Source organism: Astyanax mexicanus, chromosome 20 (assembly GCF_023375975.1).
Source record: "Astyanax mexicanus isolate ESR-SI-001 chromosome 20, AstMex3_surface, whole genome shotgun sequence".
Taxonomy (NCBI): domain Eukaryota; kingdom Metazoa; phylum Chordata; class Actinopteri; order Characiformes; family Acestrorhamphidae; genus Astyanax; species Astyanax mexicanus.
In genome coordinates this window covers 12555480-12571157 of record NC_064427.1, presented here as the reverse complement: position 1 = coordinate 12571157, position 15678 = coordinate 12555480, and the positions used below count along the sequence as shown (strand labels likewise).

The following is a 15678-nucleotide window of genomic DNA, read 5'->3' as shown; positions in this document are numbered from 1 at the left end:
CGAGGTGTAAGAGCAGCAAAGCGGGCTTATGGACAGAAAATTCAAAACCATTTCACTGACTCCAAAGACTCCAGGCGCTTGTGGCAGGGCATCCAGTCCATCACGGACTACAGGCCACGCCCCCCACTCAGCAATAACAGCACTGACTTCCTCAACACACTCAACACCACTTCAGCAGATTTGAGGACAACAACATCACCCCAATAACAAAAGCTACCCTTAGTCTGGATGATAAAATCCTCTGTCTCGACCCAGCTGATGTCCAGAAGGCTCTGCGCAAGGTCAACCCTCAGAAAGCAGCAGGTCCTGACAACATTCCAGGGTATGTACTTAAGGAATGTGCCGAACAACTGGCACATGTCCTGGCAGACATCTACAACACCTCTTTGAGCCAAGCCATTGTGCCTCAGTGCTTCAAAGCTACAACCATTGTACCACTGCCAAAGAAGTCACCAGCAGCATCACTGAATGACTACCGACCCATCGCACTGACTCCCATCGTAATGAAGTGCTTTGAGAGACTGGTCAAAGAACACATTACATCACGACTGCCTACAACATTCGACCCACTTCAATTTGCATACCGCCCCAACCGCTCCACTGATGATGCCATATCAACAGCACTCCACCTGAGCTTGACCCATCTGGAAAACAAGAACAGTTATGTGCAGATGCTTTTCATTGACTTCAGCTCCGCCTTTAACACGGTCATCCCCCAGCACCTTGTAGAAAAACTTGGCCCATTAGGCATTGACACCTCACTGTGCAACTGGCTTTTGGACTTCCTCACAGACAGACCGCAGACAGTGCGAGTTGGAGGAAACACCTCCCAAACCACCATCATGAACACTGGTGTTCCCCAAGGATGCGTGTTGAGCCCTCTGTTGTTCACTCTGTTGACCCACGACTGCTGTGCCAAATACAACTCAAACCACACCATCAGGTTTGCAGATGATACTACAGTAGTGGGCCTCATCAGTAATGACGATGAGTCTGCCTACAGAGAGGAGGTAAACCAACTTGTTGCCTGGTGCGGCAGAAACAACCTGTCACTGAATGTCAACAAGACAAAAGAAATGACTATTGACTTCAGGAGGAAGTGCACACACCACTCACAATCCAGGGCAAAACTGTGGAGTCTGTGAATAGTATCAAGTTTCTTGGGGTGCACATCGCAGACGACCTGACATGGACCACACACACCACCTCCCTGGTTAAGAAAGCACAGCAGCGCCTTCACTTCCTACGAAGGATGAGAAGAGCTAACTTTCCCCCTCACATCCTCACAACTTTCTACAGAGGAACAATAGAGAGTATCTTGACCAGCAGCCTCACGGTCTGGTACAGCAGCTGCACAATTGCAGAACAGAAATCACTCCAGAGAGTAGTGAGGACAGCAGAGCGCATCATCAGGACTTCACTTCCACCTGTAAAAGATCTGTACCCATCAAGGTGCCACAGCAGAGCCACCAGGATGGTCAGAGATGCCACCCATCCAGCTCACGAACTGTTCAGACTGCTGCCCTCTGGAAAATGTTACCGCAGCATGAGGTGCAGGACTTCCAGACTGAACAAAAGTTTTTTTCCACAGGCCATCAGACTGCTAAACACTTCCGGATGAGCAGACTTAAAGACTTAAACTCTTGATCACTCAACAAATACTGAACACTTATGGTCCTCACCACATATTCACATGAAACTGTACAAAATAATAAAATCTCTGCCATTAATATCCTTTAAACGCTTCAAATTCGGTGCAATAGACTTATTTCTTTAAAATTAAGCACTTTGTCACTTTATCACTTTACACATTTCAAGTTTACAGTGTTATGTTTGCTTATTTTATATAGCTTAGGTACGTTATTGCTATAATGTGCAATATTATATTATGACATTGTGCAATATACATGCATATATATTACCCTATTCTGCATCTGCACTGTCAATTTGTTATTTATGTCATGTTAGTTGTATGTCTGTGTTTTTATGTGTTTTTTTTTTTCTGCACATTGGAGTTTGGAGAAACGCAATCTCGTTCAACCATGCACTCTGTTGTAAAGTCTGAATGACAATAAAGTTCACTTGACTTGAAACACTGGCATCCACCCACTCCACCGTCCACAAACCTGAGTGACCGTGTGCAGTGGGAGAACAGCAGCACCAGCATCTCAGTTTACCACAATTCCCTTTGTCCATGAACCCCTGAATCTGCAGCCTTATCTAAAGGGAAAAACATTAATTACCAAAAGCTAAACTAAACAAGTAAGTTTTCAGTCTAGACTTAAAGATTGAGACTGTGTCTGAGTCCCGAACATATTCGGGGAGATTATTCCAGAGTTGAGGCGCTTTATAAGAGAAAGCTCTTCCTCCTGCAGAGCTCCTCTGAATTTTAGGAACTACTAATAAACCAGCACCCTGTGATCGAAGTAATCGCGGTGGTTCATAACAGGAGATGAGGTCTTGTAAATACTCAGGAGCGAGCCCGTGTAGGGCTTTATACGTTAACAGGAGAATTTTATAGTCTATGCGGAATTTGACTGGAAGCCAGTGCAGTGCTGACAGGACTGGACTAATATGGTCAAATTTTCTCGTTTTTAGTAAGGACCCTGGCTGCAGCATTTTGAACTAGCTGAAGTTTATTTAAGTTACTGCCGGAACATCCAGACAGTAGCGCATTACAATAATCTAGCCTTGAGTTAATAAAGGCATATACTAATTTTTCTGCGTCATGCAGTGATAGGGCATTTCTTAGCTTGGCAATATTACGGAGGTGTAGAAAAGCTGTTCTAGTAACATTAGATATGTGTTTATCGAATGCTAGATCTGAATCTATGATAACTCCAAGGTTTTTAGCTGCTGAACCAGGGGTGGCTGAGAAGTCAGCCAGATTTAGCATTAAGTCTGATAATTTATTTCTAGCAGCTTTGGGGCCTAATAGGAGAACTTCTGTTTTATCACTATTTAATAGGAGGAAGTTGTGCGACATCCATGATTTTACATCTTCTACACAATCCTCGATTTTCTTTAATCTCACTCTGTCATCAGGTTTGGCTGATATGAAGAGCTGCGTGTCATCCGCATAACAATGAAAATTCACATCATGTTTTCTAATAACTTTGCCCAGTGGGAGCATATATAATGTAAATAATAACGGTCCTAATATAGAGCCTTGTGGAATTCCATATCTTACCTTGGTATAACTGGAAGACATATCATTTATCCTCACAAACTGATAGCGATCGGTTAAGTACGATTTAAACCATGCTAAGGCAGTTCCGGTTACACCGACCATGTTCTCTAGTCTTTCTAAAAGGATAGTATGATCTATTGTATCAAAGGCTGCGCTCAGATCGAGAAGTACGAGTAGGGAAACACAGCCTTGGTCGGCGGCTATAAGTAGATCGTTTGTTATTCTAACTAAAGCTGTCTCAGTGCTATGATAAGGCCTAAATCCAGATTGAAATTTCTCATAGATTTGGTTTCTTTGCAGGTAAGAGCAAAGTTGTTGGGCTACAGCTTTTTCTAAAATCTTAGAAATAAAGGGTAAGTTTGAAATAGGTCTATAGTTAGACAGTACAGTAGGATCAAGATTTGGTTTCTTGATCAGAGGTTTAATTACAGCTGTTTTAAAGGCTTTGGGTACATGGCCCAGGGTGAGCGATGAGTTTACTATCATTAACAGAGGTTTAATTATATCTGGCAGTACCTGTTTTAGTAATTTTGTGGGAACAGCATCAAGTGTGCAGGTTGTGCTGTTTGAAGAGGAGATCATTTTCTCTAGTTCTAACTGTGGAAGTGGGTTAAAGACTTCCAACCTAACTTCGGTGACAGGGTTTTGTTCTAGATCAGCCAGACCAGATGACAGAGAGGATGTAATATTTATCTGTTTAATTTTATCCCGAATGTTTTCAATTTTACTATTGAAGAAGTCCATAAAATCGTTGCTGGTGTGAATGACTGGAATCTGAGGTTCAGTACCTGCCTGGTTTTTAGTTAATTTGGAAATAACACTAAAGAGAACTCTAGGATTATTTGTATTTATCTCGATCTGTGAGGCCAGATACGCTGAGCGGGCTTTATTTAGTTCTTTTCTATATTTAACAAGACTGTCTTTCCACGCAGAGTGAAACACTTCCAGTTTAGTTGACCGATATTTACGCTCTAAATTTCGTACTAACTGCTTTAAGGTACGAGTTTGATCATTGTACCACGGTGCGAGCTTTTTCTGTCTCTCTATTTTGTGTTTAAGGGGTGCTACAACATCTAAGGTAGAGCGAAAGGTATTTTCTAAACCTTTGGTTAGTTTGTCTAGTTCTACTGGGTCTATAGGAGAATATATTAGAGTTGATAAGTCTGGAAGCTTACCTGTAAATTGTTGGCTGTAAAAGGCGTAATTGAACGTTTTACAGAGTAGCAAGGGGATGTACATATATTATGACTGAGATGTAATTTAAATGAAATAAGGTAATGATCTGAAATTGCAGAGGTTTGAGAACGAATATTCAGGTTATCTATGCTAACACCCAGGGTCAAAACTAAATCCAGAGTATGATTACAGTAATGAGTAGGTCCTGTTATATTTTGAATAATACCAACTGAGTCTAAAATCGATGTGAATGCCTTTTTTAATGGATCATCCAATTTTTCGAAATGAATGTTGAAGTCTCCAACTATAATCACTTTATCACTACATACTGCTAAGTCTGTGACAAAATCACTAAATTCTTTTAAGAATTCTAAATAGGGCCCTGGTGGTCTGTAGATGTTAATTAAAGAAAATGCATTCTTTTTTGTAATTGGATTAATTATACTGGTGTAAAGAAGCTCAAAAGAAGTAAAATTATCATAGTGTTTCTGATTGCTAACTAAGGTACTTTGGAAAAATATGCAGACCCCACCTCCTCTACCGGACAATCTCGGATTGTGTATATAATTATAGCCTGCAGGGGTGGCTTCATTTAATGCTACATATTCATTTGGCCTAATCCAGGTTTCTGTCAGACACAGAACATCGAATTTCTGATCAGTTATCATTTCATTCACTAGAACTGCTTTTGAATTTAGAGATCTAATATTAAGTAAACCAATCTTTAGGCTTGAAATGTTAGTACTACAGTCTGGATATGATTGTTTAATATAAGTTAAGTTATTTAGATTTACTGTTTTAGTGTTTTGATGTTTTTGTTTCACTCGGGGGACAGACACAGTCTGAATACATTGGTATCTAGGTAACGTCTCTTTGCAGCTCGCAGACGGTCGGTTAAGCCTCTCGTCTGCGGCCTGGTCCCGGCTCTGTATTGTCAGCAGCTTCTAATACTACTCTGCCGACTAGCTAAAAGACTATGAGCTATGCTGCATGAAAGTAAGGCAGCACCCTCCCGCGTGGGGTGGACACCATCCCTACCTAAAAGACCAGGCTTGCCCTCAAAGTGTAGCCAGTTATCTATAAAGCCCACATGATTTTCTGCACACCACTTGGACATCCAGCGGTTCAGCGAAGAAAGCCTGCTGTAAGCTTCATCACCATGCCTCATTGGGATGGGGCCAGAGCAGATTACCTCCTTGGACAGCGTCTGGGCTTGTTTAATCACCTCTTTAATATTAGCCTTAGTTATTTCAGACTGCCGCAGACGAATATCATTGGCCCCTACATGAATTACTACCCTCGAATATCTCCTATTCCCTAACCTGAGGTTGCCACTAATGTCCGGTGCTCTGGCTCCCGGTAAACAAGTAACTGTTGCCGCTGGTGCCCCTAAAGGAGTAGCTAATTTCACGTGTCGGACGATAGAGTCTCCTATCACCAGAGTACCTTTAACAGGCTCCTCAGTTGGTGCTTCACTGAGCGGGGCAAACCTGTTTGACACGTTTGCCCCACACAAATATTGTATTTCATTTGCACCACACATAGCTAATAAAAACGAAAACTGTAGCAAAACCATTTATCTAATTTTATTCGTTAAAATAAAGAACACAGAACGTGTACAAGAAATAACCTAGTTTAATCCAGTTTCAGTGAACCCCTACTTCAGTTTAACACTCTTAATCTGCTAGCTTCCTTAGCTAGTCTAGGGTAGCTAGATAGCTAACTAAATTAGTAAACAATCGTGTTAGTAAGGGATAATATTACACACTACTGTTGTTGATGTCTGGCACAGTGCTTGAAACCCCATTCATCCGCAATCTTTCTACCCGCAATCGTTTCCAGGAGTAAAGTTTTGACACGCCCACTCTGTTACGTACAACACAGTTCAACGCGCCCACACCTTTCGACACGCCCACACCTTTTGACACAGCCAAACCTTTCGAAACGCCCAGATGGTAAATCTCTGCGGTAAATCTCTGCAGCAGCGCCGGGAGGTCAGTTTACTCCGCTGTAGCATTAGCTTAATGTTAGCATTTTTCTCATTACAACTCTTAAACAATCTCATAATTCAGAGGATCCAGTGGTGTTTAGGAGTAAAATGTACACAGAATAGAATGTACAGGGGTCTGAACAGATTTATTTACCACAGAATGTGACAGAGGCGGGTTTTTGAAAAGCCCATTCATTTTCCTCATAGGGAAAAAACGCTTAGACACGGAAGCCGAATGAGGACTACAGAATGACACACGTCTTCAGTGGTCTATGCACACACAACGTGTATAGTTCCTGTAGAGAGGTACTATCTATACTCTGTGGAGCAGATAAATAAACATAAAGCTGCTGGGACCAAGCCCAATGCCAGGTGTGAGACTGAGGGGTGTAAAATCCCCAGCATTGAGCTGTAGAGCTTACTATTGGGATGTGTGGGGGAGTGGGGTGATTGGTTATCATCCAATGTCCTAACTTCACCTAACACTCTTGTCACTAAATGCAATCAAATCCTCATAGCAGTGCTCCAAAAAAAAAGAAATCTTTCCTGGACAGTAGAGACAGTACTTCAGAATAATAAAAAAAATCAGAATAATTTGAATACCCTTTATTTTAGGAAGGGTGTCCCAATACTTTCAGCCTCAGTTCACTTGTGCCGTTCACTTGAGCCCTACACTGGCTCGCTCCTGAGTATCTGCGAGACCTCATCTCCTTTTATGAACCACCGCGATTACTTAAATCCCAGGGTGCTGGTTTCTTAGTATTTCCTAAAATTCAGAGGAGCTCTGCAGGAGGAAGAGCTTTCTCTTATAAAGCGCCTCAACTCTGGAATAATCTCCCCGAATATGTTCGGGACTCAGACACAGTCTCAATCTTTAAGTCTAGACTGAAAACTTACTTGTTTAGTTTAGCTTTTGGTAATTAATGTTTTTCCCTTTAGAGAAGGCTGCAGATTCAGGGGTTCATGGACAGAGGGAATTGTGGTAAACTGAGATGCTGGTGCTGTTGTTCTCCCACTGCTCACGGTCACTCAGGTTTGTGGACGGTGGAGTGAGTGAATGCTGGTGTTTCAGGGTGCCTCTGTGTCTGTTACCTCCTGGCTCTCTACCTTTAGTTAGGCTGTTTTATTTAGATCTGCCGGAGTCATTAGCCACACTCTGATAATGTTTTATATTCTCTGTTTTACATAAATCCAGTCAAAACTAATTCCATCTCTCTGCCTTCCTCCGAGTTACTTACTGCCCACCTGTCTGACCCGATACCGATGGATGTTGGACCCTCAGGCTCTCCTTTGCTCTCCTTCTCTGGACAGACTGTAGGAAGTTTCTGAAATCAGCTCTTCTCCATCACCCACCACAGATCAGCTGCTCATCATCCAGGTTTTGCAACATGCCTCAGACTAGTTGCTCACTCTCCACTACCGAAAACATCTAAATTTACATGAATTCTAACTGCCTGCATTAGTGGCGCTGCTATACTCTTGAATATATAAAATCTATGTGGATGTATGAAAGATTTTTTTAAATTAAATTAAAAGCCGTTTGACCAGTGGTAGGATGGTCCCCCTTAAATGGGAATCTTGGTCCTCCCAAGGTTTCTTCCTCCTCCTGCAGCTCTGAGGGAGTTTTTCCTCGCCTCTGCGCTCACTGGGGGTTCTGTATTTTTAAATTTAATGTTTTGCCTGATTCTCTGTCCTGTGATTTCTGTAAAGCTGCTCTGTGAAATCAGTTGTAAAAGGTGCTATTCAAATAAATTTGAATTGAAAAGAAGGATGGAACAGACGCTAAAAGACTGTCATTGTTAGAAAAGTTTAGTCAGAAAATGGGAATTGGAAAAAGAACCAAAGAAAATGAAGAGACTGATAATGATAGGAGTGTGGAGCCAGCACACATTCGTGGAGAAACAGGAATTCTTGATTTGCCCAAGAAAGGAAAAAAAGCTGATCACGCCAAAGATCAGTTTTTTCCTCAATGGATGCTCAGAAAAGGAAAATTGGAAAGCTTCATTCATGACATTTTAGACTATCAGAAAACTAAAAATTAAAAATTAAAATGGGAATCCTATGATTCCACCTCAACACAAGGTGTCAAGCTGAACACGCTGAATCTGAATCAAAAATGGTAAAGCTGACAAACAGACATATGTAAAAGCTGCAGAAGAAGAATGCAGTGAACCTATTTCTATCATATCAAGTGTTGTAGAAACAACTGATTCGAGTTATCTGTCTAATTTATCTGAAGTTACAATTGGCCCATTTCTTGGTGAGCCATCATTATGTCAGTTAGATGACACTAGTTCAATCAATCAATTAATCAACCTTTATTTAAACTCGAAGTACATTGAGGGTGGCCCTCATTTACAATGTAGCCGAGCAATTACATAGGGATGGGATGGAAAATATATTTTAATAAATTAAATAAATAACAAAAAAGATATTATAAAAAAGATATAAAACAAATAATGTAAAAAAGAATTTAAGAGTAGGTATCATAAAATTATTTGTAAAAAAAATACATGGTAATAAAACTAATAAAAAAGGCAACTACAGATGAATAAATACAATTAATCACATATAAAAGAGTAAAACATAAATAAACAATAACTAAAAACAATAAATGATATGTAAAAAAACAGCTACAACAAACCAAAACTAAAAAGAAGTAAAACAGTGGCAGGCTGTTTGGTTGCATGACCATGTTCATCTGCATTAAGAGAACAATTTTGATGTGATACTTACTCACATCTTAAGGCCAGCAGAAGGCATAATTCAAGCTTGGACACATTCTGAAGAGACTGAACACCCACCATAGGACCATTCAGTTGAAAGTGCTGTAATGACTATGAAGTTGTGAATGTTGGAATAAAGCACCACAGAGCAAACCTTCTGGAAGAGATGATTAGCCAATTCAACTCATGTGTCCTTTAACTTAAGTTTCATTTATAAAAAAAGGGAGCCGATGCAGATGGTGTATCCATGATGTCTATTCAGCCTTCTGGTCAGAATGAAGAGATGAGGGTATTTCACACTTGTTTTTAGGGATTGCTCACTTTCCTCTGCATTGCTGTGTGAATCCCTGCGTTTTTACCTGAGCGGCACAGGACAAGATTTAGTATTGAAAGCTCAAAAGGAAGATCTCATTGGTGACGACAAAGATGAATTAATGGATCTTATGGATCACAGTGAAGTCAGTCCCCACACAAGACAACCTGAAATCAATTATTCTGCAAGTAGCACCGATGGATGGCCTATCAAGACAACTTGTAGCACCAATATGTGTTTCTGTTGTGGAGCTGCCTTGTACTTACAACTACTATCCTGAGTTATGAGTTCAAATGGAGAGCATCCTATTCAGTACAAATGTTTACACAATGGACATGTATTCAATTAAACTGTGTGTTTTTTATATTTGTGTCCCTGTACTTTGCATCATTTATTAAAGCATATACATCAATGCAATAACATTGTACAGAAAAGTGATGTTACATTATTTCCTTTACTGTTCTATTTAAATATCTCATGTTACTCTAAACCTCATGTGTTATATAGGTTTACAAAAGGCTTACATTTTATATTAAATGCAATATTTGTTAAAATATTTTAATCGGCTGCTACTAACAGTAAAGTAAAATGTCTATAATACAGCAAATATCTTGAGTTTAAGCTGTAGAGAGTGTATGATGGCTTATCTATATGTCATTAAGTAAGTCCTTAAAATCAGGTACACTTCAGTTGCTTCACCAGATGTGGCAGGTGGGTGTAGGTCGTGTTCTGCTATGAGATGGGAGTACAACAATTAATAGATGTTCATTTCAATGATATTTAGACAAGTACTGTATTAACTGTTTTAAGGAAGATGCCAGTAAAGCAGTCCAAATCCTCCACCTGCTTTGTCTTGTTTTGGGTGTACTGTTTCTGCATGAATCCCCACCAGGTTTCTCCTCGCTAATTATGGTGGCTGGAAGCATTAATGTAACAGTCCCTTGCATGTTGATCCTCACCTTCATACCGAAGAAACCTCTGCATTTGTTCCATTGTGCAGTTCTCTGTTCCCAAATTCATACGAATATTATTGGGGGTTACAAATCTCTGTTCAACTTTGTTGATAAAGTAACTGCAATTACCTTCGGATTGCTGTTGGTTGTGTGGCCAAATGACTATTTATGTATAGAGAAATTCTTTGGACTTTGTGGTTAGCTATTATTTAACAGAACTTCACGGGCAACTATTGGTACTCAGTGCTGTTTCTGGAGCAGCGCTTCCCCACAGGTTTTAGTGTCTATTTAGAGTCATTGGTTAATAATCATTATTGTTTGTACTGAGCGGGTTAACACGAGTGGGATGGGTTCCTTTAAAGTCCTGGTTTCTCCTAAGGTTTCTTCCTCTTAATGTGAGGGAGTTTTCCTTGCCACTGTGTCACCGCAATAATTGGCATCTCTGTGGTTTTAAAGAGTTTTAAAAAGCTCTACATAAATAGAAATGAATTGAATTACAGCACACCCGATCCAAGAAATCTATAATCAATTAACAATTCCTTGCTGAAGGAAAAGCACTAAAACAAGCAGGAATTTTTTAACCTAGATAGATGAAACATCAATAAGGAAAGAGTCTAAAATGCTAAAAACATAAGACGCTTAACATGGGTTTTCTTCTCACTTAGGAAAAGGCTTAATGTGGCTTAATGTACTAAAACAATAAACACTTAACTTGTCTCACCACCTTACTATTACTCACATTACTAAGCCGCTGTAAAATCCAGAGGGGCTGGTTGAGTAGCTCCAGCACAGCATATGATGTCATTTAATCCAGGGTGGTTGGTCAGTTTGATTAGTACTCATACCGATAGCGTACCACGTAGAACAGCTAGAATCAGCTTCTCTAATTAAATACCCTTGTTCTGGAGTAACACTGTGCTGCTTGTTTGAAAGTGTTACTGCTGTAACACCTAGTTCACCTCAGCGAGGGCAGTTAGTTCAATAGTTGCATCAACTGGGCAGTAATATGCTGAAAAAATATGACAGGAGTATGCTGGTGTTAGCTAAAAGCTAGCATTATTCTAATTAATTTCACAATTCACAGAATCCAGTGATGTTCAGGAGGAAAATCTACACAGAATAAAATGTACAGGGTTTATTTACCATAGAATGTGATAGAGGTGGGTTTTTAAAAAGCCTATTCGTTTCACCAATAGAGAAGTTCGGTTTAGACACGGAACCCCAAATATGGGCATACAAGGACTACAGAATGATGCACGACTGCAGTGGTCTATTAGGAGTGCATTTGGTGCTATTTAAAAAATCATCTTGGACAAATCAGCACTATGTTTTTTTTTTTTAAACATATTTTGCATGCACACAATGATACACCACAACACACTAAATAATTAAAAAGATATTGACAATAATAACACAGTGAATGCATATACAACAACGCTCTTTTAAACACCAGGGGCCTCATGTCCCCTAAAGGGGAGTACGCACCTATTTCAAGCTCACAGTCAGATTTACTAAATGTGACTTGAACCTGAGAAAGGGCGTTTTCGCACGGCAATTTCATTTCGGGCGCACGTATGTTTTTTGTAAGTATTGTGTTTTTGTCATTTGGTGACACTTACAGAGAAATCATTCTTTTCAGAGTTGTGTACTCACTCCACCTGCCACACTGTAAAAATCCATTTGTTTCAACAAAAAGTTGTTGTCAATGTTACCTTTCATTTTTAAGTTAGAAAATTTTGACAAAAAATCTGTGACAACATCTGTTGAAAATCTGGACGACAAACTTTGCCCACTTTATTTTTGCACAACGGGTCGAAATTATTACAGATTTGCAGATCTGGTTTGATTTTGAGCCAGAACACTCTACATTGAATTTCATTACATCTGGCCCAGATTTGGCTCAGATCTATGACTCTTTTTCATATTTGGTTCAACTGTAGCACAGACTCATTTACAGTTAGACCAACACTGGCCCAGTTTCAGCTCACCAGTTTCAGTTTCTTTACAAAACGCCTTCAAACCAAAAGCAGATATGCTCCAAAATCTATAGCCTTACTTGTAAATGTGCTCTAAAAAGGCAACATATAACATGTATTGGTTTTGTTACCTTCCTACAATCAAACAACATACAGTTTACATACATAATCAGACATATTAACATAAACAAAAAAAGACAAGAGTTCAATTAAATTTAGTTTTGTAGCTTATCAGAAGGTACAGCTTTAACAACAGTACTTTATCTACTTTAAAGTATTACATTTGTGTGCAAGTGTTTAAGGATACTAAGGTGTGTGTACGTTATTTACGTGCAGTAAGCTAATTGCTTTAATTAGAATATCATTGCCATTTAATTAGTTAGGTGTTAGCTCAGACGTTAGCTAACAAACAATATCTCAGTGTAAAACATATGCAGCTAGCTACATATGTGTTGTGTCTTAACAAATTCAACATGCTTTTTAAATACACTTTAAAAACACATCTTAGCTGCACAACAGCTGTTCCTTTTTTAAACCCTTTTTTTACATTGGCGTAGGGACACGTCCCACCCAATATCAGAAATAGGTGAATTTGTCCCCCCCCCAAAAAAAATTATACAGCAGAAAAAGAAGGAATTGTTTTAAAAGAAACTTTTATTTTGAAAGCAAAATCTGCACCCTGCAATGAAAAGCACCCCCTCTCGCGAGCACATTTCTTATTCCTGATTTCTTATGAGACAGTGTAGCTTTAAATTTTCTAAGTAAAGTTAAAGCCAAGAAGACGTGGGTGCGCGCTCCCGAGAGTTGGGGCTTTTCCAGGCAGGGGTGCTGAATTCGGCACAACACCGGCTTTACACGCGAGGTCAGTGATAAGAGCAACGAATCACAACAATGACAATATACTGCAATACGAACAACTTTTGGGTCTTGTTCTGCTAACTGACTATGAGGGTTTGGGTTAACTAACGTTTATATTAACTGCTGCCAAAAATCTCTATAAAACATAAAGTTACATTATTTTTAATAAAAGGACACCATTGTAAAAAGTGCTTTCAGTAGAAAAAATTAAAAACACAGGACCCAACACTACTATGTTTTTTTTGTGTGTAGAAAGTATGGACATGCCAATAGTAATAATAATAATAAAAATAATAATAATAATAATAATAACCAAATATTTTGTTATTTATTTTAAATATTAGGTGGTAACTGATCAGTTTTTGGTTTTAACTAATAAACAGAAGTAAAGAAAAAAAGTTTTTTTGTGATTAATTGTAATTTCGCAAATGTTGTTCTAAGTCAACATAGGGTGGGTTTTGATTCATTTTTGCAAATGTGTCCCCCTTGAAATTAAAATTTGAAGAGCAGAAATGCAGAGAAAATGTAGTATGTGTCCATGAATGTGTGTAAGAAAATAAACATGCGATGTTAAAGCAAAAACATTCAAAAACAGATAAATATGTTTTGCTAAAAACACAAAAGCCCCACAGGGACCATATTTTTACTGTTGATATCCTTAATTTCATGGTGCATTTGAAAGCTCCCTGGTAGAAATATATTCTCTTGTAGTTTGGAAACATAATCACATGTACTCGTCTTCTGATTGGCTAGACCTTCATGTTAAAGAGTTGCTGGTTATATTGTTGCTTTTCCAGCCGTATTCGGGCAAGTCCCGCCCTCCTGCGCAAGGATTGGCAAATTAGCTCATCCTCAACTGCTTAGCAAACACTGGCGCCGGTGTTGGGACGGAGTTATCCAATCAGCGCCAGTGGGCGTGTCCGGCCTGAAAACGGGTGTGAAAGTGCAGCATCCTTGGCTGACTGCGTCCTGCAGTGGAGACTGATGGAGAAAGGGGGGAGCAGGGAGTAGAAAAAGGGAAAGAGCAGCCTAAACTGCAGAAGATGGCTGAAGCCAATACCCTCAGAGGCTTGCCCCGATTCAGGCGTGCCACGGTAAGAACCAGACGCTTCTGGGCAGGGTTACACATGTCCAAACCCCCAGAGAGGCTGTGCAGCAGCTATAGAAGCAGCTTCTGCTAGGTTGAACGCAGTGTGTTTTTTCAAGGTGTGCAGGCATGACATTCAGCGTGGGCCGATGTAACTAAATAATCCAGAAACAGGACGTCGGTGATGAGCATTTAAAAATGGACCAGAGTTAAACCACAGCTCTGTTCAGACTGAGAAATTAGGCACTGTTATTTCTCATCACAAATGCAGTTTTTCTTCAGTCTAGCTGCAGTGTGTGTATGTGTGTGGGTTGGTGTGTGTGTGATTAGTGAGCAGGGTGGACAGAAGGAACTGCTGGATTTTACTGATTAGCTGTCTGTCAAGGTTAAACCTTGACAGATGGTTTGGAAGTGAATCAGTGAAACTTTGGCTGCTTAAGGCACCCATTGCTGGTCCAGGGCTTGTTGCTGGTTTTAGGCATGATGACCTTCGGCTCATGTGTTATAGATAGATAGCTAGATAGACAGAAAGGTACTTCATTGATCCCAGAGGGGAAATTCTACACTGAGAGTGAGTGGGGTTTGGTGTGAAACTGCAGTTAATAGAGAAAAATACTGACTCAGGTTTCTTTACAACCGGGGTGAATGAACCAGATGTCACAATGACTACAACATTGTTAACTGTTAAATTGAACTGAATTGTCTTGCTTTTCAAAGAAAAAGCTATTACAAATCAAACATTTTAATCTTCCAGCAGACATACCAACAGAGCACTATATTTGCAATTCTAATAAAAAAAAACGCACCTCAGGTGCTATCGTAATCGCAAATTTACTTTAATAAAGGTTCGCAGATGCAGCTGGATGTAAGTGATATGGAGCACCTCAATTGCAATCTTTTTGTACTGAGTTTAAAACAACTGTTACTCCCTGTAACTAAGTAGTCTATAATGTACTACTTATTCTGTGTTCTTAGAATAGAATAAAATATCATGTAATAGAATAGATTTAAGTATCACTATATCAGTGGTCCACTGCTGCAGTGTTTACTAGCACAAAGCAACCCACATGGCCCGCTCCCGAAACAGCTCTTAGATACACAAGGTGGCCGAAGAAGGCGGTTCAAGTATCACTGCTGAACTTAAGAGTTAACACTGCAAGTAACAGTAAGAATAAACACTGCAAAAAACTCAAATAAGTCTGACATTGTTTAGTCTTACCTTATTATACTTTCAGTTGCCAAATATTCATTAAATGTAAATGTGCTTTTGGAAAACAGCAGTTGCACTATAAAATGTTATTAGTCTACTTCATAAAAAAGTATGGAAAAAAGTGTAGTAGACATTGTATGTATTTACAAAGATTACTAACATTTCAGTTAATGTTAAATTATTACATTACATTTTCAAT

At 39.5% G+C, this 15678-nt stretch overlaps 2 protein-coding genes across 8 annotated transcripts in view; one reads left to right on the top strand and one right to left on the bottom strand.

The window, feature by feature from the left end:
- The window catches only part of si:ch73-52f15.5 (uncharacterized protein LOC100150557 homolog), a 200036-nt gene that overhangs the window by 1992 nt on the left and 182366 nt on the right, over window positions 1–15678 (bottom strand). The gene's annotated exons all lie outside the window — the stretch shown is intronic.
- Window positions 14146–15678, top strand: part of LOC103028411 (proto-oncogene DBL) — a 60953-nt gene continuing 59420 nt past the window's right edge. For all 7 annotated transcript variants that reach the window (XM_049469034.1, XM_049469036.1, XM_049469031.1 and 4 more), the window contains exon 1: window positions 14146–14276. In XM_049469034.1, coding sequence (XP_049324991.1) covers window positions 14226–14276 — 51 coding nt within the window. In that variant the 5' untranslated portion in view covers window positions 14146–14225. The remainder of the gene's footprint in view (window positions 14277–15678) is intronic.